The sequence below is a fragment of the Colobus angolensis genome, unplaced genomic scaffold (genome assembly GCF_000951035.1).
Source record: "Colobus angolensis palliatus isolate OR3802 unplaced genomic scaffold, Cang.pa_1.0 Scaffold39, whole genome shotgun sequence".
In the NCBI taxonomy this organism is placed as follows: domain Eukaryota; kingdom Metazoa; phylum Chordata; class Mammalia; order Primates; family Cercopithecidae; genus Colobus; species Colobus angolensis.
This window is the reverse complement of record NW_012117265.1, coordinates 1,720,063-1,744,840: the sequence shown is the minus strand read 5'-3', so window position 1 is coordinate 1,744,840 and position 24,778 is coordinate 1,720,063. Positions and strand designations below refer to the sequence as shown.

The 24,778-nt window shown below is 56.6% G+C and overlaps 3 protein-coding genes across 10 annotated transcripts in view; 1 reads left to right on the top strand and 2 right to left on the bottom strand.

Moving 5' to 3' along the window:
• CCDC151 (coiled-coil domain containing 151) overlaps positions 1-1,260 on the bottom strand; it is a 28,934-nt gene extending 27,674 nt beyond the window's left edge. For 2 of the 3 annotated variants that reach the window (XM_011954794.1, XM_011954796.1), the window contains exon 1: positions 252-637. In XM_011954794.1, the coding sequence (XP_011810184.1) occupies positions 252-495 (244 nt within the window). In that variant the 5' untranslated portion in view covers positions 496-637. Of the gene's footprint in view, positions 1-251; positions 638-1,173 lie in introns of those variants that run through there. The other variant, XM_011954795.1, reaches the window with a different exon arrangement.
• PRKCSH (protein kinase C substrate 80K-H) lies at positions 735-16,100 on the top strand. Of its 5 annotated transcripts, XM_011954798.1 has the most exons (19): positions 735-928; positions 1,129-1,190; positions 1,525-1,680; positions 1,868-1,984; positions 3,044-3,139; positions 3,235-3,292; positions 6,096-6,213; positions 7,203-7,332; positions 10,548-10,632; positions 11,415-11,493; positions 12,219-12,305; positions 12,570-12,746; positions 12,821-12,917; positions 13,345-13,414; positions 13,663-13,752; positions 14,021-14,095; positions 14,182-14,281; positions 14,371-14,533; positions 15,775-16,100. In XM_011954798.1, exons 3-18 carry the CDS (start codon positions 1,602-1,604, stop codon positions 14,515-14,517), a joined length of 1,605 nt encoding a protein of 534 aa, XP_011810188.1. In that variant the 5' UTR covers positions 735-928; positions 1,129-1,190; positions 1,525-1,601; the 3' UTR covers positions 14,518-14,533; positions 15,775-16,100. The 5 variants fall into 5 exon arrangements, with proteins under 5 accessions (XP_011810188.1, XP_011810191.1, XP_011810187.1 ...); XM_011954801.1 differs by having other exon boundaries at positions 735-1,190; positions 12,851-12,917; XM_011954797.1 differs by having other exon boundaries at positions 735-1,190.
• A 356-nt stretch (positions 16,101-16,456) lies between these two features.
• The window catches only part of ELAVL3 (ELAV like neuron-specific RNA binding protein 3), a 36,417-nt gene continuing 28,095 nt past the window's right edge, over positions 16,457-24,778 (bottom strand). The window contains exons 4-7 of one of the 2 annotated variants that reach the window (XM_011954792.1): positions 23,929-24,082; positions 23,533-23,758; positions 22,258-22,296; positions 16,457-19,999 (exon numbers count right to left, since the gene is read on the bottom strand). In XM_011954792.1, the coding sequence (XP_011810182.1) occupies positions 19,648-19,999; positions 22,258-22,296; positions 23,533-23,758; positions 23,929-24,082 (771 nt within the window). In that variant the 3' untranslated portion in view covers positions 16,457-19,647. The remainder of the gene's footprint in view (positions 20,000-22,257; positions 22,297-23,532; positions 23,759-23,928; positions 24,083-24,778) is intronic. The other variant, XM_011954793.1, reaches the window with a different exon arrangement.

Sequence of the window (24,778 nt, the reverse complement as noted above, 5' to 3'; positions counted from 1 at the left end):
AAAAAAAAAAAAAAGAGAGAGAGAGAGAAAGAAATTACAGGAAAGTATGAAGTACAGTTCACTCGGTTCTGAACTCATGAGAAGTTTTAAGAGAGAGAGGAGGAAAAACATGAATCAAGTATGAGTTTTTGCCCAGAAACTGTTCACCTAGACTCATGCTGGAGAAATACCTTTGTCACACCATGCCTGGTCAGAAGATTGGATGGGCACTGTTGACCCCTGACCCTCTGTACCCTCTGGAGCCATCTTACCTAACAGTTGTATCTTTTTATGTAACTCAGCCACCTGAGAGTGCACAGAGGGCTTCCCGACACCTCGGTGGAAGGATCCTCCCTTGGAACGGCCGGGGGGCCAGGCCTGGGCTGCTCCCTTGCCTCGGAGGTGGCTGGGTTTGCCCGAAGCCTCCCTGCCCTTGACCTTGGAAGAGGGCGTCGAAACCTGGTCCTGAGAAGGCAGGGCGTTGGCGGAGGCCGCCCTGCACAGGGGAGATGTCATGATGGGGTTGGGGCCGAAGGCCCCTAGGGGTTAGGGGGACAACTAGGAGTCAGTCGCTCCTGTCAGGGATCCGTCAGCTCGGATTCCTAGGGCTCTGAAAAATGCACTTTCCGACCGCTAGGTGGTTGCTTTCCGCATCTCTTGGTTGCTAGGTAACCGCCCCCCGTCTCCCTCCAGTGTTTCCATGGAGACCACCCGCGTTCCGTGACTGACACTGCGTTCTCATTGGCTGAGGCTGCATAGAGGGGCGGTCCCAACAGACGGGCGGGGCAGAGCCGCGCTACAGGACGGAGGGTCTGGGCACTTTGGGGTCACGTGCTCATCCCGTTTCCTTACCCCCGGCCCCGTCAACCTTATCCCGCCCCTGGGTGTTCGTGGGCATTTTTCAGGAACTTTCTTTCCGGCTTCAGAAGCCGCCACTCCCAAGATGGAGGTACGTTGCGCCGCCATTAAGAGCTAGCCCTCAGAACCATCCTCTCTAAGGCTTCACAGTCCTGCCCAAGATGGCCGTCTCGGCTCTGGCACCGCCCCTACGCCTGTCTCTCCCAACATGGCGACCCTGACTCCCCGTTCCCGGTGCGGGACGTACGACCGGAAGTGACGGGTCCAGACATTTCCGCTTTCTTTCTGCAGCAGGAACCGTGGCTGGCGGACAAGAGGGGCGCGGTGGATACTGACCTTTGCTCCGGCCTCGTGTAGGTGTGAACGAGCGGGTGGGAGGACACCTCAGTTTCCTGCAGGGGGCAACCGGAGGGTGCATGTGTGGGTGTGGACGGCGGAAACTGTTAACCCCTTTGGCCTATTGGCGGGAATTGGGTCACAATTGGGCACAGGGAGCGGAGGTTTTGAGATCTTGAGATCCTCGCCATTGATTTGAGCAAAGTGAGACTGGCCAGGATTGGGGAGATCGCTGCCCCTCGCCCCCATATCGGAAACAAAGTGAGGCCTCATTGCCTGGAAGCGATGGAGGAATCCAATTGGCTGAAAGTAGCCCTCTCCCATTGACCGGGATCCCCTTTCTTCCTGCAGCGTGAAGACACAGCGCGTCTTCCCGCTGTCGGCTTCCTCCCCCAGAACCCGTTTCGGGCCTCAGAGCCTCTGGTGAGATGCTGCTGCCGCTCCTTCTGCTGCTACCCATGTGCTCCGCCGTGGAGGTCAAGAGACCCCGGGGCGTCTCTCTCACCAGTGAGTCCTCCTGTTCACCCTCCCGCCAGGCTGGAGGTGGGAGGGGCCAACATTGGGCCTTGGGGATAGGCATTTACAGCCTTTTGCCTCAGTTTCCCGGTAGTGCTCAGCTGGTGGGGAGGACAGAGGTGGTATTTGGTGGAGAAGGCGCTTTCCCGCCCTGGGCTGAGCTTCCTGCACCCCACAGATCATCACTTCTACGATGAGTCCAAGCCTTTCACCTGCCTGGACGGTTCGGCCACCATCCCATTCGATCAGGTCAATGATGACTATTGCGACTGCAAAGATGGCTCTGACGAGCCAGGTGAGCTTTTTCTCTGTTCATCCATCAGAGGTTTATTGAACAGTGTTCAGTGCCAGGCCCTGTCTGTGTGACCAAGATACTCCCTCTGCTGGCTCCCCCTTGAGTGGGCAGAAACAAGCCCAGAAGTCAGTGGTCAGTGGTCAGTCTTATGGCCCCGGGCAGCTGGAGGAGCCCAGAGTCCTCCTACTCCCAAGCCTAGGGGTCAGAAAAGGCTCCTCCAAGGAGGTGAGGTTTCAGTTGAATCCCGAGGATGCTGCAGATGGAGGGGCCAACATGGGCAAACCCCTGGAAGTGGGAGACAAGGTGGGGCCAAGAGCAATCCAGCAGGAGACAGAGGTGAAGGGAAACCTGGCTTTTTGTTTTTTTGCTTTTTGAAGAGACAGGGTCCTGCTGTGTTGCTGAGGCTGGAGTACAGTGGCATGATTGTAGCTCACTGCAGCCTGGAACTCTTGGGCTCAAGTCATCCTCCTGCCTTGGCCTCCCAAGGTGCTGGGGTTACAGGTGCAAGCCATTGTACCTGGATGAGGCCCTGTTTTGTTTTGAATTTTCTTTGAGATGGAGTTTTACTCTTATCGCCCAGGCTGGAGTACAGTAGCACGATCTTGGCTCACTGCAACCTCCGCCTCCAGGGTTCAAGCGATTCTCCTGCCTCAGCCTCCTGAGTAGTTGGGATTACAGGCGTACACCACCACGCCCGGCTAATTTTTCGTATTTTTAGTAGAGACGGGGTTTCACCATGTTGGCCAGGCTGGTCTCAAACGCATCACCTCAGGTGATCCACCCGTCTCGGCCTCCCAAAGTGCTGAGATTACAGGCGTGAGCCACAGCGCCAGGCAGAGACCCTGTTTTGAAGGACCTCAGTGAGAAGAGGCAGGAGGCAGCGCTGGAAAGCTTTGTTTCAAGCCCGGGGTGTGCCGGGTACAGCTCTTCCATTCCTTTGGTCCTTATCTTTCTTGTGCTTTCTGTGTGCAGGGTGGGTCGGGGACTCTTGTCTGTGGATGGATGGGACACGTCTGGCCCTCACCTGACTGAAAACCTTCCCTCCCTTCTTCCTCACAGGCACGGCTGCCTGTCCTAACGGCAGCTTCCACTGCACCAACACTGGCTATAAGCCCCTGTATATCCCCTCCAACCGGGTCAACGATGGTGTTTGTGGTAAGTGAGGATGCACCAGGATTCTGGAAAGGTGGTAGAGGGAGGGAGGGAGGAGGCACTGCCAGGTCTGATCTCGGCTTCTGCCTCTGCCGCAGACTGCTGCGATGGAACAGATGAGTACAACAGCGGCATCGTCTGTGAGAACACCTGCAAGTATGTGGGTGACAGTACCCCTCCCTGATATCACCCCACCCCACAGCTTTGCCTGGCTCCACTCAGTGAATCGGGCCCGCTCGCTCTCTGCTTTTCTGTATCGAGTGCTCTGTCTGTGCCAGGTGCCTTGTAAATCCTAATCCCCACCTTTCCCTCTAGTCTGGAAGCAGGTAGGATTGTTTCCCGATTCCACAGATGGGGGAACTCCAGTTTAGAAAGGGAAATGACTTCCCCAGGGTCACATAGGAGAGAGCAGAGCCAGCACTTGGACTCTTAACTTTCTATTGTCACGATCTGCAGCGGGCCCTGAAAACCTACACACCCACAGGCAGGTAGAGTATACAACAGAAGGAGGCCAGGCGCGGTGGCTCACGCCTGTAATCCCAGCACTTTGGGAGGCTGAGGCGGGCAGTTCACGAGGTTAGGAGATCCAAACCACGGTGAAACCCTGTCTCTACTAAAAATACAAAAAAATTAGCCAGGCGTGGTGGTGGGCACCTGTAGTCCCAGCTACTTGGGAGGCTGAGGCAGGAGAATGGCATGAACCTGGGAGGCGGAGCTTGCAGTGAGCTGAGATCGCGCCACTGAATTCCAGCCTGGGTGACAGAGCGAGACACTGTCTCACACACACACACATAAAAGTATACAACAGAAGGAGGGTGAGTATGAGGCAGTACGGAGGGATGGGGATTGTGGCATCTAGAGGAACAGCTGTTCTCAATTCCTGCCAACTGATCCTTTTGTAGTTCATAAGCACGATGATTTATTTTTATTTATTTATTTATTTTTGAGACGGGGTCTCACTCTGTCGCCCAGGCCGGAGTGCAGTGGCGTGATGTCAGCTCACTGCAACCTCTGCCCTCTGGGTTCAAGCAATTCTCACGCCTCAGCCTCTCAAGTAGCTGGGAATACGAGTGTGCCCCACCGTGCCCGGCTAACTTTTGTATTTTTAGTAGAGATGGGGTTTCACCATGTTGGCCAGGCTGGCCTCGAACGCCTGACCTCAGGTGATCTGCCCACCTCAGCCTCCCACTGAGGTGCTAAGCTACCGCGCTTGGCCACGATGATTAGTTTTCTATGCACGTGTGAGAGATGTGCCTCCCTTAAACCTTGTTGTGATCTTGGCACATTACCTGTCTGACATGAAAAACTAAAAATAAGACCTGGCTCATGGTGGCTCATGCTTATAATCCCAGCGTTTTGGGAGGCCGAGATAGGAAGATTGCTTGAGCCCAGGAGTTTGAGACCAGCCTGGGCAAAACAGCAAGACCCTATCTCTATAAGAAGTAAAAAAAAATAAATAAAAATAAAAAGTAAAAATAAAAATTGGAAATTATAATTTAAAAAATTACTGGTTGGGCACGTGGCTCACACCTGTAATCACAGCACTTTGGGAGGCTGAGGCAAGAGGATCACCTGAGCCCAGGAGTTTGAGACCAGCCTGGGCAACACAGTGAGACCCATCTCTCTGAAAAAAAATTTTTTTTGAGACAGAGTCTAACCCTGTTGCCCAGGCTGGATGGAGTGCAGTGGTGCGATCTCGGCTCACTGCAGCCTCCGCCTCCCGGGTTCAAGCGATTCTTCTGCCTCAGCCTCCTAAGTAGCTGGGACTACAGGCACCCCCATCACCACACCTGGCCAATTTTTGTATTTTTAGTAGAGACAGTGTTTCATCATATTGGCCAGGCTGGTCTCAAACTCCTAACCTCGTGATCCACCTGCCTTGGCCTCCCAAAGTGCTGGGATTACAGGCGTGAGCCACCGCGCCAGGCTGAAAATTTTTTAAAAAATTAGCTGGGTATGTTGGTGTGTGTCTGTAGTTCCGGGTACTCAGGAGGCTGAGGCAGGAGCATTGCTTGGGCCTGGGAAGCGGAGGTTGCAGTGAGCTAAAAAGTCAAAAAAACCGAAGTCCTATCAGTTGTTGGCAGGTGGTGTAAACTCGCTGGATTCCACATCTGTTAAGTAGAAGGTGGATTGAACACAACCAACAGACTTTGTTTTTTTTTTTTTTTGAGACGGATTCTCGCTCTGTTGCCCAGGCTGGAATGCAGTGGTATGATCTCCGCTCACTGCAAGCTCTGCCTTCCGGGTTCATGCCATTCTCCTGCCTCAGCCTCCCGAGTAGCTGGGACCACGGGAGCCCGCCACCACGCCTGGCTAATTTTTTTTGTGTGTGTATTTTTAGTGGAGATGGGGTTTCACCGTATTAGCCAGGATAGTCTCGATCTCCTGACCTCGTGATCCGCCCGCCTTGGCCTCCCAAAGTGCCGGGATTACAGGCGTGAGCCACCGTGCCCAGCCAACCAACACACTTAATAACCAGATTGTCTTTTTGTCTGGGAGTCGTGATTTCTGTTGTTTCTGTCTTCTGTGGTTTTTTTGTTTGTTTGTTTTAACTATATGTAAAGACAGGGTCTTTATATGTTGTCCCGGCTGGGTGCAAACTCCTGGGCTCAAGTGATCCTGCTGCCTTGGCCTCTCAAAGTGCTGGGATTACAGGCACGAACCACCGCACCCAGCCGGTCTCCTGTCTCTTGAGAGTTGATATCTAGTTCCACCTCCTGGCACTCCCTAGTCCCTTCCCTGACCCCAGGGGCCTACAGACGCCACTGTCCCTCTTTCAAGGACAGGAATGAAGGATGCTGATGTTGAGAGAACCTGGGAGACTGGGAGGAGGGTTTGCTGTCATCTTTCCCAGCATGTCTTGGTGGGGGCCACAGCTGGATTGAGCTATTTTGGAAGAGGCAGACCTGGTGGACCCTAAGTGCCCCGCTGGTGGTGCCTGTGTGTCCCCCCACCGCAGAGAGAAGGGCCGTCAGGAGAGGGAATCCCTTCAGCAGATGGCCGAGGTCACCCGCGAGGGGTTCCGCCTGAAGAAGATCCTTATTGAGGACTGGAAGAAGGCGCGGGAGGAGAAGCAGGTAAGCAGCCCGCGGGGGCTGCCGCAGGGTGATCTGGGCCTCGAGGCCTCGTAGCCTGGGCCTGCAAGGCTGGGGAGGGGTTTGCCCTGACTACCGTTCTGGGGCAAGTGACTGCCTTTCTGAGCTTTGCTTTCTCAGTCGTGTGCTAGGCGTTTCGTCATTGGCTAAGTACAATAGTTCCTAAATGGAAGGCTGTCGGCTTTATCAGGGCCTTGGACATCAGACTAAAGCAGGCCAGAAGGGCCTCGCTGGGGATGGGAGGGTTACTTCTCTGCATCCGGGATCTGTGGTGCCATTTCCTGTAAGATGGGCTGATGTTAACAAGATAACGTCAGCCGGTAGCAGCTGGATTAATTCCTTAGGGTGGGTTTTTTGGGGTCCCTAGGCATGTGTCTCTCCCTGCCTTGCCTGTGTACTGGACGGGAGGCTGGAAACCGACCTGGATCTGCCTCAAGGGATTCATTGCTAGCGGGGGGGACAGACAGCCAGGGCTGCTGGACAAAGGGAAATGTGGGGTAGAGACTTCTTGCCCAGTTCCTCTCCCTCTCTGTCGTGGGGGCAGGAGGCAAGGAAGGCTTCTTGGAGGAGGAGGCCTCTATCTCAGGTGAAATCTGTTGGGTAATTTGGAGTTAGCCAGGTAGAGCGTTCCAGGCTGAAGGAACAGGGTGTTTGAAGAACCGGAGGCAGAAGAGCGTTTGGGGGGTCTGCATGTTGTCAGGGCAACTGGATCCTAGTAAGATAGGGATGGGGCAAATGGGGCTGGAGAATCAGCCAGGGGCCTGATTACGTGGGGCCTTGCGGGCTACATTGAGGCGTTTGGGCTTCTCCCCAGAGGGCTGCAGGGAAGCCCAGCTTGGGAGAGAGACCCATCGTGGTGTGTATTTTGCGACATCCCCCTGCTGCCCTGTGGAGTAGAGGCGGGGAGGTAGTAGTCAGTGAGGAGGAGGCAGAACCGAGGAGAGCCGGTCTCTTGCCTTCTGCCCACCCAGAAAAAGCTCATTGAGCTCCAGGCTGGGAAGAAGTCTCTGGAAGACCAGGTGGAGATGCTGCGGACAGTGAAGGAAGAAGCCGAGAAGCCAGAGAAAGAGGCCAAAGAGCAGCACCAGAAGCTGTGGGAAGGTATGGCATACAGTGGCCAGAGGACTCCCCTTCAGTTCCTGGGTGGGAGGCGTCTGGGCCTGGGAGCCTCTCGCTCATTATCTGCTGTCAGTTTCAGCAGATTTTTGATCATGGTGCCCATGGCCTTGTGTGCCTTGAGGTTTGCTTGGATTGTGGCATATGTCAGGAGCCTCCTTTTTAAAAATTGTTTAAATAATTTTTTTTTTTTTTGAGACAATGTCTCCCTCTGCCACCCAGGCTGGAATACAGTGGCGTGATCTCAGCTCACGGCAACCTCTGCTCCCAGGTTCAAGCAATTCTTGTGCCTCAGCCTCCTGAGTAGCTGGAATTACAGGCACGTGCCACCACATTTAGCTAATTGTTTTGTATTTTTAGTAGAGACGGGGCTTCACAGTGTTGGCCAGGCTGGTCCCGAACTCCTGACCTCAAGTGATCCACCTGCCTCGGCCTCCCAAAGTGCTAGGATTACAGGCGTGAGCCACCACGCCTGGCCGCCTACATCCTTTTAACATCAATGTACATTTTGTTATTTGACTTTAGCAGGACTTAATCCAGTGACCATTTTTCCTATCAAGTGTTTGGTATTTGTCTTCACTAATTTGTAAGAGCTTTTTCTTGGCCAGGCGCAGTGGCTCACGCCTGTAATCCCAGCACTTTGGGAGGCCGAGGCCGGCAGATCACCTGAGGTCAGGAGTTCAAGACCAGTCTGGCCAACATGGTGAAACCCTGTCTTTACTAAAAGGAAAAAATATGACCGGGCGCCGTGGCTCATGCCTGTAATCCCAGCACTTTGGGAGGCCAAGGTGTGCGGATCACGAGATCAGGAGATTGAGACCATCCTGGCTAACACGGTGAAACCCTGTCTCTACTAAAAGAAATACAAAAAAATTAGCCAGGCGTGGTGGTGGGCGCCTGTAGTCCCAGCTACTTGGGAGGCTGAGGCAGGAGAATGGCGTGAACCTGGGAGACAGGGCTTGCAGTGAGCCTGGATTGCGCCACTGCACTCCAGCCTGGGCAACAGAGCGAGACTCCATCTCAAGAAAAAAAAGAAAAAAGAAAAAAATACAGCCAGGTGCAGTGGCTCACGCCTGTAATCCCAGCACTTTGGGAGGCTGAGGCAGGCGGATCACGAGGTCAGGTGATTGAGACCATCCTGACCAACATTGTGGAACCCATCTCTACTGAAAATACAAAAATTAGCTGGACATGGTGGTGCGTGCCTGTAATCCCAGCTACTTGGGAGGCTGAGGCAGGAGAATCCCTTGAACCAGGAAGTTGGAGGTTTCAGTGAGCCGAGATTGCGTCCCTGTATTCCAGCCTGGCAACAGAGTGAGACTCAGTCTCAAAACAAACAAACAAACCAAAAATTAGCTGGGCGTCTGCCTGTGGTCCCAGCTACTCGGGAAGCTGAGGCAGGAGAAGCGCTGGAACCCGGGAGGTAGAGGTTGCAGTGAGCTGAGATCTCGCCCCTGCATTCCAGCCTGGGTGACAGAGCAAGAATTCATCTAAAATAATAATAATAATAATAATAATAAAAGAGCTTTATCTATCTGGGGTTTGTCCTTTTGTCTGCAACTGAAGATTTTTAAAAATTTATTTATTTTTGAGATGGAGTCTCACTCTGTTGCCTAGGCTGGAGTGCCAATGGCATGATCTCGGCTCACTGCAACCTCCACCTCCTGGATTCAAGTGATTCTCCTGCCTAGGCTTCCTGAGTAGCTGGGATTACAGGCACCTGCCACCACAGCCAGCTAAAATTTGTATTCTTAGTAGAGACGGGGTTTCACTATGTTGGCCAGGCTGGTCTCGAACTCCTGACCTCAGGTGGCCTGCTTTGACCTCCCAAAGTGTTGGGATTACAGGCATGAGCCACGACACCCAGCTCTGTCTGCAACTGAAGATATGATTTCCCTTCTTTATTTGTTTTTGGTGCTAGGGCCTGGTGTTTTTTTTGGCAAGGCCGCATTGCACGTAGAGCGGGAATTCACTGGCTCTGTCTGCCCCTGAACCTTTGCCGTGCTGCGAGCTTCCTTTCACGTGGGTGTGGGCAAGCTCAGGCCTAATTTTCCTCAGGACGTGTTCTCAGTGTGCAGCTGTGGAATCATAGGGAAGCGCCGTGTTTTGACCCAGATTCCCAAAGGGTGGCGGGGCTGAGCCAGGGCTCCGAGGGCAGATGGCCTGGTTTGGGCCCCAGGCTACACCTCTCCCTGGCTGGGTGATGATGCCCAGGTCCTGTCACCCATGGAAAGGTCAGGGACCCCTCAGGCCCTTGTCTGTGAGACTCAGAACAGTGTCATCCAGGTCTGCCGGGACATGTGGCATCTCCTGGGGTGACCCAGGACTCTCTAGAGGAAATACCCGCTGTTTTTATTCTGTTCGTAGAGGACCAAGCTGGAGCTTGGTATACAGTGGGAAGTGAATCCTGGTATACAGTAGGCAGTTAATCATTGGAGCCACTGTTGTGACTGCTTTCCCCTCTGCTTAGGTTAGTTAGAGTAGCGACAGACAAAGGAGGGACTTTTGGGACAGAGGCTCGGTCCCCTTCTGTCCGGCTGGCCACTCTTCCTGGGACTGGCCCTGGGGATCCCCAAGATGCCCCCAGGACCGGTCTCCCTCCCTGTATCCTCCCTGTATCCTCCCCATCTCCCAGCGTCCGTGGCCATGAAGTCTCATTCCTGCCAGCCCTGCCCCTGACATGCCTCTGCCAGGTCCCAAACCTAAAGTCTCAGTGGCCGCTCTCCTCTCCCCAACCCCATGTCCCACCTCTGACCGTCTGCGCACCCCTTCCGCATGTCCCCAGAATCTTCCTCTGCTCCGTGCTTCTTCCTCGGCCCCCAGCCTGGGCCATCCCTTGTTGTCACCTGGCTTCTGCCCTCGCCCCCACCTCTGTCCCAACAGTGACGTGACAGGGCCGCCCTCTGCCACCTGGCTTCCCACCTCCTTGCTGCAGCCCCACGGGTGGCCCTCCTGCCCCTGCACTCCCCACCCTGCCCCAGTCGCCCGCAGCACAACCAGGCTTCAGCCAGTCACCTTGCTCCTCGTCTGTCCTCCCCCGGTAAGGGCAGGGACCTTTGTCTCCTCCACAGTCGTGTCCCCAGGGTCCAGCATGGGGCCAGGCACATAGTAGGCGCTTAGTGGTAAACGACCCTGGGGGGTGTGGGGGTTGGTGGGAGCCAGTGGGTGGGCAGGGGGTGACCGAGGTGGCTGCTTTACAGAGCAGCTGGCTGCCGCCAAGGCCCAACGGGAGCAGGAGCTGGCGGCTGATGCCTTCCAGGAGCTGGATGACGACATGGACGGGACGTGAGTGTCCCCAAGTTGGAGCTGCGTACCCTTCCGTGGGCCTGGGTTTCCCTTCCCGCCAGTCTCGCCTGTAGAAACCAGCCAGAGCTCCTGCTGGGTTCCCCCGGCGTGCGGTCCAGGCTGATCCCAAGCCCCGCATGACCCCTCTTACTCATGGATGGCTGGGTCCAGGATGCCCTGGGTGAGGAGATGGGGGACCACCCTCTCCCCAGGAGCTGGGCACAGCCCCTCCGCCTCAGGAAGTGTGGCTAGGCGGCCAGGGATCGTTTTGCTTTTCCCAGCCCCACTCTACGCTCTGGGTAGAATCCTGGCTGTGCCTCTGAACTTGCTGGGTTACCTGGTGGAGGGTGGACTTCTGGGGTGAGGGACACACGGGGAGCCTAGGAGATGTGGGGTGCCAAGGAGCAGGGGGCTTCAGAGGGACCAAATGGGCAGAATGGGCAAGGGTGGGGGTGGGCTTTGCTGGGTGGGGGACCAAGGTAGATGGCTTCAATGTACCGGGTTCTGAGGGTGGAAGGAGGTGCCACCTGGGTGAGTTGGGAGAGAGGTCATCAGGGATTTCGGGGTCCAAGTATCTCCCAGTCGCACCCCTTCCTTTGAGCCCCTTTGGGGTCATAGAGTCCTGAGGAAGGGGCAGGAGGGCGGGGGGCCCCTGCACCTTGAGTTCCTGAACAAGTTCAGGGTAGGCCCTGGCAGGGAAGAGCAGGTGGGCCACGTGGTGCCCCCAGCTGAGAGCCATTGGGACCTCACCCCTCCAGTCTGTTTCTGCCACGCCCCCACAGGGTCTCGGTGACTGAACTGCAGACTCATCCAGAGCTGGACACAGATGGGGACGGGGCGTTGTCGGAAGCGGAAGCTCAGGTACCTTGGCTGCCCCTTGGCTGGGAACTTCTGGAAGCATTGCCCCAGGGTGACCTCAGGGCACAGGAGGGGGACCAAGGAAAGCTCCCTGCTGGCCTGGGACGCCTCCTCTGGGTGAGCTGGGATGGATGGCAGCCACTCAGGGCTGCTTCCCACTTGGCAGGACCCGGGATGGTGCCAGGTCGGGCTGGAGCCTGTTTCCCCCGCCTGCCCCTACTCTCCCTGCTGTTGGAGCACCCAGTCCCCTTTCTCCCCTATCCCTTTCCTGCCCTATTTCCCTCCTCCCCCACCCCCATCTTCCACAGTCCGTCTCCTTTCCTATTCCCCTCGTTCCCTGTGGCCCCTGGCCTTTTGCCTCCCTTCTCAGGGGAGTTTCTCCCTGTCCCTCTGCAGCCTTGGCCTCGGCCTCTCCCTCGGAGGGCCTGGCCCTCTCTGATCCTGGGCTCTCTTCCTCTGTACGTCCGTTGTCCGTCCATCCATCCGTCTGCCTCTCTCTTTCTGTGTCAGTGCCCCCAACCACTCCAGCCCGTGGCCCCCTCCTCCCCTCCCACGGGCCTGTGCTGCCCCCTCCTGGCCGCAGTGCCTCAGTGGTGTGGCCCCGGCCTGGTCATAAGGGCCCAGGGCCCAGCCCTCCCGTGCCTGGCACCACAGTGCGGGTGCCTGGGGTGGCCGGGAAAGGGGACACGTGGCGGCCTAGATCTTGACACCACCCCCAACACACACAGGCCCTCCTCAGTGGGGACACACAGACAGATGCCACCTCTTTCTTCGACCGCGTCTGGGCCGCCATCAGGGACAAGTACCGGTCCGAGGTCAGTGGAGGGAAAGGGAGGGACTTGGTCTTCCTTCGACACTGGCCCCACCCCGCCTCACAAAGGAGCTGCCTCCGGTTCTGGCACCCGGCCACCCTGGCCAGCTGGGCGGCCCCAGCACCCCCCACCGAGGCCCCCCCACCCCAGCTGTCAGTCCTCCCTGCAGGCCCAGCAGGAGGGGCGGAGACACCGAGGCTGCCCCTTGGGCTGTGGGTGTGGGTGGACCCTGAGTCCACAGCACCGACCATGCTGCTCACCCGCCAGGCACTGCCCACTGACCTTCCAGCACCTTCTGCCCCTGACTTGACGGAGCCCAAGGAGGAGCAGCCACCAGTGCCTTTGCCACCCACAGAAGAGGAGGAGGAGGAGGAGGAAGAAGAGGAGGCTGAAGAAGAAGAGGAGGAGGAGGAGGATTCCGAGGTGCAGGGGGAGCAGCCCAAGGTCCGTGTTTGGGGGAGAAGGGGAGACAGAGAGGGTGGGGGAAGGGCTGCTCACTGACCCTGCCCCTTCCCCAGGAGGCCCTACTGCCACTGGCACCCCCGCAGCCGGCCAGCGCTGCCGAGGAAGACAAAATGCCGCCGTACGACGAGCAGACGCAGGCCTTCATCGATGGTGAGGGCGGGCGGGGGCCAGGCTCCTCGGGTGGGCCCAGCGTTTCCTGCCGTGGTGGCGTAGATCAGGGGAGATCCTGAGCTCAGCCCCTGCTCTAACTCGGCCAGCACAAGCCCCAGTATCTTGGGGAGTCCAGGAAGGGGACCTAGGGTAAGCCAGTCCCACCCTCGCCAACCCCAAGGGGCACTTCTGCCTCCCCAAGGGCCGCAGCTTGTTTGTGTCGCTCCTGGCGGGTCCCAGGAGCCCTGGCCCCAGTCCCTCTGGAGCCGCGGGCCTGGGCAGCAAGTCGGGGCTGTTCCGTAGCTGGCAAAGCCCTTGGCCAGAGCAAAATCAGCGTAGAGGAGGACACGGCCGCATCTGTGGAACCCCGTTCCCCATCCTCCTGGGTGGGGGTGAGGACATCTCTGACCTCCAGCCCTTCCCCCAGCTGCCCAGGAGGCCCGCAACAAGTTCGAGGAGGCCGAGCGGTCGCTGAAGGACATGGAGGAGTCCATCAGGTAGCGCGGGCTGAGGAGGCAGGACGCCCGTCCCACAGTGCCTGCTCCCTGGCTCCCAGGGGAGCCGGTCCTGGGGAATCACTGAGGCGACCGCAGGCGGGGCCTGGCCCCTGCAGGGAGGGATCCCCAGAGGTGGCAGGGAGGACAGCCTGGGCGCCACAGCTCACCCAGGCCCTCCTGTGTCTGTCGTCCTGGGTCAGGCGCTGGCGTCCCCAGCTGCCCTTTAACCGCTCCGCCTCCACTTCCAGGAACCTGGAGCAAGAGATTTCTTTTGACTTTGGCCCCAACGGGGAGTTTGCCTACCTGTACAACCAGTGCTACGAGCTCACCACCAACGAGTGCGTCCCAGGGGTGCAGGGAGGGAGGCGGGTGGCCCCGGAAGCGGCACCGGCAGAGTTTCCTGATGGTTGGGGAACCACCTGCAGGGTGGGGCCTGAGAGTGCTGCCCTCCATATTGAGGGGGAGCAGAAGCCAGGGACCAGGCTTAGGGTTGGTGGTTGGAGTTGGAGGTGCCCTGTGTAGGGGGACAGGAGGAGGCAGGGAGGGGCTGTGGGAGGAGGCTGGGATCCCTGCGTGCCCCCACCCATATTCGCTGGTCCTCCCCAGATACGTCTACCGCCTCTGCCCCTTCAAGCTTGTCTCACAGAAACCCAAACTTGGGGGCTCTCCCACCAGCCTCGGGTGAGTGTCATGGGCTGGCCCCTTCCCTCTGCCTCCTCCTGGTGCCCGACACCGGTCCAGCCCTCAGCACCCTGTGTCTCTTGCAGCACCTGGGGCTCCTGGGCTGGCCCCGAGCACGACAGGTTCAGTGCCATGAAGTATGAGCAGGGCACGGGCTGCTGGCAGGGCCCCAACCGCTCCACCACCGTGAGTGCCTGCAGGGCGGGGAGCCGGGGCGGGGAGACCCAGGCCTGGCCCAGCTGAACCCTCCTGAGCGCCCGTCTGCCCCTCCTCAGGTGCGCCTCCTATGCGGGAAAGAGACCATGGTGACCAGCACCACGGAGCCCAGTCGCTGCGAGTACCTCATGGAGCTGATGACGCCGGCCGCCTGCCTGGAGCCACCGCCTGAAGCACCCACCGAAGACAACCATGACGAGCTCTAGCTGGATGGGCGCAGAGGTGGGCGGGGAGGTGGAGTCTCGGCCTGCCCCAGCAAGGGGAGGCTGTGGGCCCTGAGGAAGTTGGACCCCACATGGCTACTACTGTATCAACCTGTGTGCCCGTGTCCCGTGCTTTTTTTTTTTTTTTTTTTTTGAGGTGGAGTCTCTTTTGCCCAGGCTGGAGTGCAGTGACGCAATCTCAGCTCACTGCAACCTCCACCTCCGGGTTCAAAAAATTCTCCTGTCTCAGCCTTCTAAGTAGTTGGGACTACAGACATGCACCACCACACCTGGTTAATTTTTGTATTTTTAGTAGACAGGGTTTCATCATGTTGGCCAGGATGGTCTTGAACTCCTGACCTCAGATGATCCACCTGCCTCGGCCTCCGAAAGTGCTGGGGTTACAGGCATGAGCCACCGTGCCCGGCCATTCCCTGCCTTTTTTTTTTTGATAGAGTTTCACTCTTGTTGCCAAGGCTGGAATGTGGAGTGCAGTGGCGCGATCTCGGTTCACTGCAACCTCCACCTCCTGGGTGCAAACAATTCTCCTGCCTCAGCCTCCTGAGTAGCTGGGACTATAGGTGCCAGCCACCACACCCAGCTAATTTTTTTGTGTTTTTAGTAGAGACGGGGTTTCACTGTGTTAGCCAGGTTGGTCTCGATCTCCTGACCTTGTGATCTGCCCTCCTCAGCCTCCCAAAGTGCTGGAATTACAGGCATGAGCTACCGTGTCCGGCCATCTCCTGCTTTTTAAAAGAAGGTTTTGTTTTATTTTGTTTTTTACTTTTGAAAACAAATAGGCCAGGCATGGTGGCTCACATCTCTAATCCCAGCACTTTGGGAGGCTGAGGCGGGCGGATCACTTGAGGTCAGGAGTTTGAGACCAGCCTGACCAACATGGTGAAACTCCGTCTCTACTAAAAATACAAAAAAAATGAGCTGGGTGTGGTGGTAGGTGCCTGTAGTCCCAGCTACTCAAGAAGCTGAAGCACAAGAATCACTTGAACCCGGGAGGTGGAGGTTGGAGGTGGAGCCAAGATCATGCTTAGTGCACTCTTCAGCCTGGGTTACAGAGTGAGACTCTCTTAAAAAAAAAAAAAAAAAGAAGAAGAAAAGAAAATGGACAAGGTCTCCAGGCTGGTCAACTCCTGGCCCCAAGTGATCTTCCCACCTCAGCCTCCCAAGCAGCCAGGACCACAGGCGAACACCACCGTGCCCGGCTGTCCCCAGCTTTCTAATCTGGTCTTTCTCCTGCCCCAGAACCTCAAGAAGGCATGAAGCCAGCCCCTGCAGTGCCGTCCACCCGCCCGTCTGTCCGGGGCTGCCTGTGGCTCTGTTGCCCTCCTCTGTGGGGGCAGGACCTTTGTGGGGCTTCGTGCCCTGTTCTGGGGCCCAGGCGGGGCTGGTCCACATTCCCAGGCCCCAGCGGCCTCCAAAGATGGGTAAAGGCGCTTGCCCTCCCTGGGCCCCCCACCTTGGTGACTCACCCCACCACCCCAGCCCCGTGCCTGCCACTCCTCCTGGTGGGGACCAGTGAATGACTTGACCTGTGACCTCAATACAATAAATGTGATCCCCCACCCAAACTTGCCTGTGTTTGTCTTGCTTTGCTGGGGTGTGGACCGGGGTGTGGGCAGGGGTTGAGCGCGGGGGACGCTGCTGTCTGCAGATCCTGCCCAGGCCTCCCCTGCCATGTGGGGCTCACTCCTGAAGATACCAGATGGATGAACCCTGGACCCCTTCCGTCTGAGCATCCATCCGGGCCCATGCCCCACCCTCCCTGGGTCTCATCTGTGCTCTGTGGAGGCCAGGGGTTCCCTCCTGGGGCCAAAGCCCCGGCTGCAGACAGACCCAGGCCCGGAGAAGGACAGGGGCCTGGATAGCACCACAGAGGAGGCTCCTGCATGCTCCCCGCGCAGCTGTGCAGAGATGACCCAAGGCCTTAAGATTCTGAACTTTTATTTTCTGGCATGAAAAGTACAAATAATTAAACAATTCCATGTAAAAGTCTGTTACCGCGGCCAGGCCTGTGATCCCGGTAATAAATAGTCTAAACGCAACGCGAAGTGTTCTGGTTGGGTTTTTTTTTTTTTTTTTTTTTTTTTTTTTTTTTTTTTTTTTTTTTTTTTTACAGTTTTTATCACCTCCAACATGGACTCTGTCGTGATTTGAACCTTCCGAATAAATAACAGGATGAAGGGAGGGGTGGAGGGGCTGAGCCCCCTCCCCCCTGGCCTGGCCCCTGCCCCCCAGGGACGTGGAAGACCCGAGTCCCCCTACCCTGGGAGCCCTGGCCTGGCCCCCTGCGGGGAGGTGCTGGCCTCCAGGGAGGGGGCCTGGCTGGGCTGAGTTTTGTGTTTTAGAAAAAGAAGTCCCCTCCCAGTCTTGGGGGCAGCAGGGGCCTAGGCCTCGGTGGGGGGGGTGTGTGGGGAGGTGCCCCCTCTCTGGAGCCTGGCCCCCCCCAGGGTGGGGGACAAACCCAGCCCTTATTGCTCGGACGCCCTGCTGCAAACTTCCCACGCAGAGATGCGTGTTCCCGAATGCAGAGGGCGGAGGGGAGAGAGCCCCAAGGGACAGCAGGGGAGAGGGGTCCCTGCCCTGCTGGAGGGGAGAGGGGAGAGGGCAGGGAGGACTTAAAACCACAAGAATAAATAGGTTTGTGTATCAAGAACAAGCTAGGGATTTCACCAGCTAAATAGGACTGAAAAAATTCTCAAGACAAGAGCAAAAAGAATCCCATGGATGACCTGGACGTCGCTGGCCGTGGGGACTGCCCCGCAGAGCACACGCCCCCGCGAGCCACTCGGCTACCATTACTGTTATTAATAATTATTATTACTTTAATGATTCCACTTCCCCTTTTATAAATAAATTAGGCATAACCATGTCTCGGCAAAACTTAAAGAAACAAAGAGAACATTGTCGTTCCTTTGACTTGCAAACCGGATGAAGTAACAGAAATATACACGGATGTCCTTACAGGGCAACGAGGAGAATAAATAGTTAACATAGCAATAAGTTAAAACTACAAGAAGCTAAATTCAGCAAAAAAGTACAAGAAAGTTAACTGGTGCCAGTTTATGTCTTTTTTTTTCTTTTTTTTTTTTTAAATCTCTTCTGTGTGTTTTCTTTTTTTGTTGCTTTTTTTTTTCCTCTTCTGTTTGTGTTTTTTTGTCGCTTTTTTGATTTTTTTTCTTTTTTGTTCCTTGCAGCAGAAGCTCCACAGACGTTTAATAACAACACCGGGAGGGGTGGGGGAGAGAGAGCTGGACAGTCAGATGGGGGGCGCCATAGCCAGACACCAAACGTGGGGACACCGGGGAAGGCAACTTAACTATAGCTATAAGTCGGGGTTTTGCAATTCTCAGTTCCGATGGGGCCACTGAGGCGGGTGGGGAGCGGTGCGAGGGCTCCCAGGGGCTCCGGCCTGTGGCTTCTGTTGGAATTTTTTTTTTTTTTTTTAAAGAAAGAAAACTAGGGCGATGCAATGTCCAGACAGAAGCCGGGGGCCGGGGCTCGAGATCGGGGGCTGTGTCCACTGCAATCTGGAAAGACGAAAAACCCAACAAACCGAAAGGGGGTAGGTAGGTGACAAGTGGACAGGAAAGGAGTGTGGGGCTGGGCCCTTGGGCCCGTCCACCCCACCCTGGGCCTGGCGGGGAGTGCCGGGGGGGCTTGCTGCTGGGTAGGCCCAGTCCTGGTGGGGGAGGCTCAGGACTGGGCCTCTCCCTCAGCTGCGTGGGTCAAGGCCTCGGCCCAGGGGGAGGCTGAGCCCCGGGGACAGGGGTGTCCTTTGGCCTCAAGTGTTGTGGGGGGGGGGCTGCCTCCAGCCCACCGTGCGCCAAGGTGGAACGAGGTATCGTGTGTCTCAATGCATGTGCGCTGCGTGTGCACGCCTGTGTTTGTGGGCGCCAAGGAGACCACTGGGGGTCCAGGAGAGATCTCTGCAGAGAACCTGGGGGCCAGGGCAAGGGGGCCAAGAGGGTGAGGGAGCATCTGGGCGGGGTCTGGGGTGGGACCTCCTGCCTGGGCCTATGGGATGCTATGGGCATATGTCTGCGTGTTCCTGGGTGTGTTTCTCTGTGTTCTCTGTGACCTGGTGTCCAAATTTGATGTCCAAATATCTATCGCTACATTCACGTGTGCACATGGACAGGTGGATGGATTCGTGTGCCCACATCTGTGGTCTGTGTCCACATGGACGTAGCCCCAACTTCTGTCTCTTTCTGTTTATCCCTGTCCACGTGTCTGAGTTTGGCCAACCAGTCCCTTAACGTGTCTGGGGCATGTCGCTGTGTCTGTCTGCGTCTGTCCGTGTGTCCCCGTGGTGTGAGTGTCTGCGTGGTTGTTCCTCTGTGTGGCCCCGTGGGCTGCCAGCCCCTAAGCCCTGCTCCCTGGGCCCCTCCCCCCCACCCCTGCCCCAGTTGGTAAACATAGCCTCTGCCAAAATATTTTCTTTTTTTTTTTTTGTCTTTTTTTGTGTTTTTTTTTTTCAAGTTCAAGAATCCCCAGTAAAAATTCTCCACGAGGTCTTTTTCCCTTTTTACAAAAATAGAGTTTTTCTTCCCCTCCCACCCCCCCCTTTTTTTTTTCATTTGTTTCTGCTTCCAGCCCCACTGCCTGCTCCCCGCATTCCACCAGCGGGCACTGGGCTGGGGGTGCCCACACCCGTCCTCACGGTTCGCTTTTTTGGGGATTTTTAAACCTGTTCCTCCTACCCCAGGCCTCACCTAGGTGCTGGGGAGGCCTGGGCAAGGGGGTCTGGGAGGGCACCCCCTGGAGCCCCGCAAGCCATCCCATCGGGGGTGGTCGAGGGTGGGGGTGGGGGCGCATCTCTGCATTCTTTTTAGCTGAAAAAAGAAACAAAAACCTTCACCATGAACCAAACCAAGACGAGAGAGTGAACAGCCCAGCCTGGGGTGGGGGCAGGAGGATGGGGCGGGGGATCCCCGGGCACCCCCCCATTCCCTGCAGACCCTCCCACCCCGGAGTGCTCACCCTGTGGCTTCCGCAGGGACGTGGGGCCCTCGCGTCGTCCGTGGGGCTGCCTGTGCTGTCTCTCTTGGGCCCCTTTCTCTCTCTCTCTCTCTCTCTGCTGCCCGGGGAGGGGGTGGGAGGGCAGGCGGGGCGGGCTCACGCCTTGTGCTGTTTGCTGGTCTTGAAGGAGACCTGCAGCACGCGCTCGCCCAGGCGATAGCCGTTCAGGCTGGCGATGGCCATGGCCGCCTCGTCATAGTTGGTCATGGTCACGAAGCCGAACCCCTTGCATTTGTTGGTGGTAAAATCGCGGATGACCTTGACGTTGGTGACCGCCCCAAAGGGCCCGAACAGCTGCCACAGCACGCTCTCGTCCGCCTCCGGTGACAGGTTGTACACGAAGATGCACCAGCCAGCGCCCGCCGCGCCCCCCGACAGGCCCACGCCCGCCAGGCCGCTCATACCGTCGATGGCGATCGGGGAGAACCTGGCGATGAGCGACAGGGGACTACTTTGGGGGTCACGCGGGCTCTGCCCTGACCCCCTGCATGCTTCCGACCCCGTTGTGACCCCTCACGCCTTTATGACCCCTGACTGCGCCATGACCTTAGAACGGTGACCCCTGAATGCAATTTTTTTTTTTTTTTAAGAGACAAGGTCTCGCTCTGTCACCTAGGCTGGAGTGCAGTGGTGCAATCATGGCTCACTGCAGCTTTGACCTCCTGGGCTCAAGCAATCCTCCCGCCTCAGACTCCTGAGTAGCTGGGACTACAGGCAGGCACCCTCACACCCAGCTAACTTTTTTTAGGATTTGTAGAGACCTCAGCAGCCTCACTATGTTGCTTAGGCTGGTCTTGAACTCTCAGGCTCAAGCAATCCTCCTGCCTTGGCGTCCCAAGTAGCTGGGACTACAGGTATACCACCATGCTCCACTATATATATATATATACACACATACACACACACACACACACACACACACACACACACATATATATATATATATATATATTTGAGACAGAGTGTTGCTTTGTCACCCAGGCTGGAGTGCAGTGGTGTGATCTTGGCTCACTGCAACTTCTACCTCCTGGGTTCAAGCGATTCTCCTGCCTCAGCCTCCCTAGTAGCATGTGACACCATGCCCAGCTAATTTTATATTTTTAGTAGAGACGAGGTTTCTCCATGTTGATCAGGCTGGTCTCGAACTCCCGACCTCAGGTGATCTGCCCGCCTCGACCTCCCAAAGTGCTGGGATTACAGGCGTGAGCCACCGCGCCCGGCCATACCCCGCTAATTTTTAAAATTTTTTGTAGAGGTGGGGTCTCGCTGCATTGGCCAGGCTGGTCTCGAACTCCTGGGCTCAAGCAATCCTACTGCCTTGGAGTTCCAAAGTGCTGAGATTACAGGTGTGAGCCACTGCACCTGGCTTTCCTTTTCAAATCATGTATTTATTATCATTAACTCCATCTTCCCTGCAAGAGTTTGTTCCAGCCCCTGAACAACACCCAGTAAGCACTTGGGAGGTGTCTGTTGAATGAATTCATGAAAGGACAGAATTGGCTCCACTCACATTCCTCGATGGCAATCCGGCCCTCGGATTAAACCCCGCAGCTGGGAGAGGAGGACCCAAGGGCCTGAACCATTCAATCCTGACCACGAGGAACAAACTACTCTCTCCTTCTGGCCCTCTTTGCACAGGCTGTTCCCACTGCCACAAACTCCCTTTCCACTCTGCCTGTGTGTGGATGTTGCCTCAGATGCGAGGGGGATCTCTGCTGCTGGGTCTCCATCACCCCTTCTTTTTTTTTTTTTTGAGACAGAGTCTCTCTCTGTCGCCCAGGCTGGAGTAAAGTGGCATGATCTTGGCTCACTGCAACCTCTGCTTCCCAGTTCTCTGCCTCAGCCTCCCCACCACCACGCCCGGCTAAATTTTTGCATTTTTAGTAGAAACGGGGTTTCACCATCTTGGCCAGGCTGGTCTTGAACTCCTGACCTCGTGCTCCATTCACCTCGGCCTCCCAAAGCGCTGGGATTACAGGCAAGAGCCACCGCGCCTGACCTCTGTTACCCTTTCTACTGCACAGCCCTCATCACTATTCATTTCTGTCTCCTCCCCTGCTAGACTGAGACTGAGATCTTCTTTTACATTTTTAAATTTTTTTTGTTTTTTGAGATGGAGTTTTGCTCTTGTTGCCCAGGCTGGAGTGCAGTGGCACGATTTCGGCTCACCGCAACCTCCTCCTTCCATGTTCAAGCGATTCTCCTGCTTCAGCCTCCTGAGTAGCTGGGATTACAGGCATGAGCCACCGTGCCCGGCCACATTTTTTAATTTTTGGAGACAAGGTCTTGCTCTGTCACCCAGGCTGGAGTGCAGTGGCACCATCACAGTTCACTGCAGCCTCCAACTCCTGGGCTCAAGCGATCCTCCCGCCTCAGCCTCCTGAGTAGCCTGAACTACAGGCATGTGCCACCACACCAGGCTAATCCTTTAAAAAAAAAAACTGTAGAGAAGGATCTCACTATGTTGCCCAGGCTGGTCTCGAACTCCTGGCCTCAAGTGCTCCTTGCCCCTCAGCCTCTCAAAACACTGGGAGCACAGGCGAGAACCACCATGCCTGGCTTCGACGTCACATCTCTCAATGGCCATGATATTCCCAGACCCAGGCAAAAAAGACTAAGCCTGCAGCCCTCAGGATGAGCTGGGGAGGGGTGCATCAGGGGCATGGATGGTGAGGGGTGGGGACAGCGGGGCGGGAGCACTGTTACCTCTTGACGCCGTAGGCCATGTTGAGCAAATTGTCCAGCCTGTGGAGGCAGAGGAGGTGGTCAGAGGTGGCTTCCAGTCATGACCCCCTGCTGTGACACTGTCGGCCTGCCCTCCCCACCCCCACCCAACAGGCCTGCAGCAGAGCCCTGCCCCCGCCTGCCTGCTCCCTGCCCGCCCGGCTAGACACCGCCTGGCACGGAACCGTGGTCACTCAGGCACCGCCTCTCGCCTGCCCCGCCACTGCCCAGCCTGCACTGCCCTCCTCATCCATCCTCCCCCTCCTGGCCGGCGTGTCCCCTCTGGGCCCAGGCGCTGGGATCCCTGGGGAAAGATAAATGCCTAACAAAGGCAACAGTAACTACCACAGCCAACATTCTCACAGCACTTGAAGGGGTGGGTAACTTGCCCCGACCACCCAGGGGCCCACAAGGGGCTTCCGTTGTCTCCCCTTGGAGTGACTACGAGCTTGGACTCCAGGTCCTGGGTTCGAGTCTCTGCTCTGTTTGGGCCGGGCAAACCCCAACACCTCTCTGTGCCTCAGAGCCCCCGTCCATAAAACAGGGACAACACAAGCTCTGTTCTCATCAGATTGCAGAAGAATATGGGTGTCTAGCACACAGCAAAGACTCATGAAATATTTGGTATTATTACAGATGGGGAAACTGAGGCACGGAGCGATACAGTCACGAACCTGAAAGAAAAAGGGGCCACCAGAGCTGGCACCCAGTCAGATGATGCCAAAATCTTTTTTTTTTGTTTTTAGAGACGCAGTCTCACTCTGTCGCCCCGGCTGCAGTGCAGTGGCAGATCTCAGCTCACTGCAAGCTCCGCCTCCTGGGTTCACGCCATTCTCCTGTCTCAGCCTCCCGAGTAGCCGGGGCTACAGGCACCGCCACCACGCCCGGCTAATTTTTTGTGTGTTTTTAGTAGAGACGGGGTTTCACCGTGTTAGCCAGGATGGTCTTGATCTCCTGACCTCGTGATCCACCCGTCTCGGCCTCCCAAAGTGCTGGGATTACAGGCTTGAGCCACCGCGCCCGGCCAACACCAAAATTTTTAACACCAAGAATGCCAATTGTTGTGGCCAGCACACACTGAGTGCCTGCTGTATACGAGCGGCTGGCCTTGGCACTTGACAGATAGGCTCCTTGGCCCCCATGCGTGCGCGCCCTCCCGGCATCCCTCCCCTTGGCAGGAATGGGGTTCATAGAGGGCACCTGCATGCGTGGGGGCACCCGGCCTGGAGCCGCCTGGGTGGGTGGCAGGGGGCTCACCGGAAACGCTGTGTCTGATGGTGTAGGGGGCCTGCGTAGCGCCGGGCGGACGACTGGTAGAGGTGGGTGAGCAGCGCCTGCCCCGTCTTCTGACTCGGGTTGTTCGCGAACTTGACTGTGATGGGCTCAGCTGCGCCCAGCGGCTTCTGCCCATTCAGTCCTTTGATAGCCTCCTCAGCCTCAATCCTCTTGTCGAAGCGGATGAATCCCACACCCCGAGAGACACCTGCCGGGGGCGGGAACGTCCATCACGGCGACCCTGTCCCCTCCTGTGTAACCCCACTCCTCCCTTCCCTGCTTCATGCCCTGACATCTTGGTCGGTTTCTCCACGTTGATCCCACCTGACTGCCTTTGCCCAGCACCCCCACCAGGTGCACCCTCCCTGACTGCCTGACCTGTGACCTGGTCCACCAGGATGCGGGACGTGATGATGCGGCCGTACTGGGAGAAGAGCTGCTCCATCTCTTTCTGGCTCATGGTCTTGGGGAGCCCGCTGACGTACAGGTTAGCATCCCGGATGGATGCTGAACTGGGTCTGGCATAGGACACCTGGGTGAGGGGGTCAGACAGACAGGGGTGAGGCAGAGACCCATTTCACAGATGGAGAGAGTGAGGCCACGTCTAAACCATCACGGAGTTGGCGGAAGTGACCCATCCGTCGCTCGATAAGTATCTCTAGAGTTGTCACCATGGGTGGGGCTGAGTCGGATATGGGAGAGGGGATACGGCAGTGGCTATAACAACTTGGCACTGCCTGTATAGAATGATGGGGACCTGCCACCTGGGGAGGACATGTCTCCCTGGGGTGACATGTGACCCCAAGGGGATCCTTGAACACCCAGCTCACATCACTATCACATGCTTGATAGTCCATTAACAAACATTGACTGTTTTTCTTTTTAAAGACAAGGTCTCACTGTTTAACCCAGGCTGGAATGCAATGGTGTGATCTCAGCTCACTGCAGCCTCGACCTCTTGGGCTCAAGCAATCCTCCCGCCTAAGCCCCCCAAGTAGCTGGGACTACAGGCACCCACCACCACTCCTGGCCAGCTTTTTTTTTTCTTTTGAGATGGAGTTTCGCTCTGTTGCCCAGCTTGGAGTGCAATGGCACCATCTCGGCTCACTGCAATCTCTGCCTCCCGGGTTCAAGCGATTCTCCTGATTCAGCCTCATGAGTAGCTGAGATTACAAGCATGCACCACTATGCCCAGCTAATTTTTTTAATTTTTTTTTTTTTTGAGATG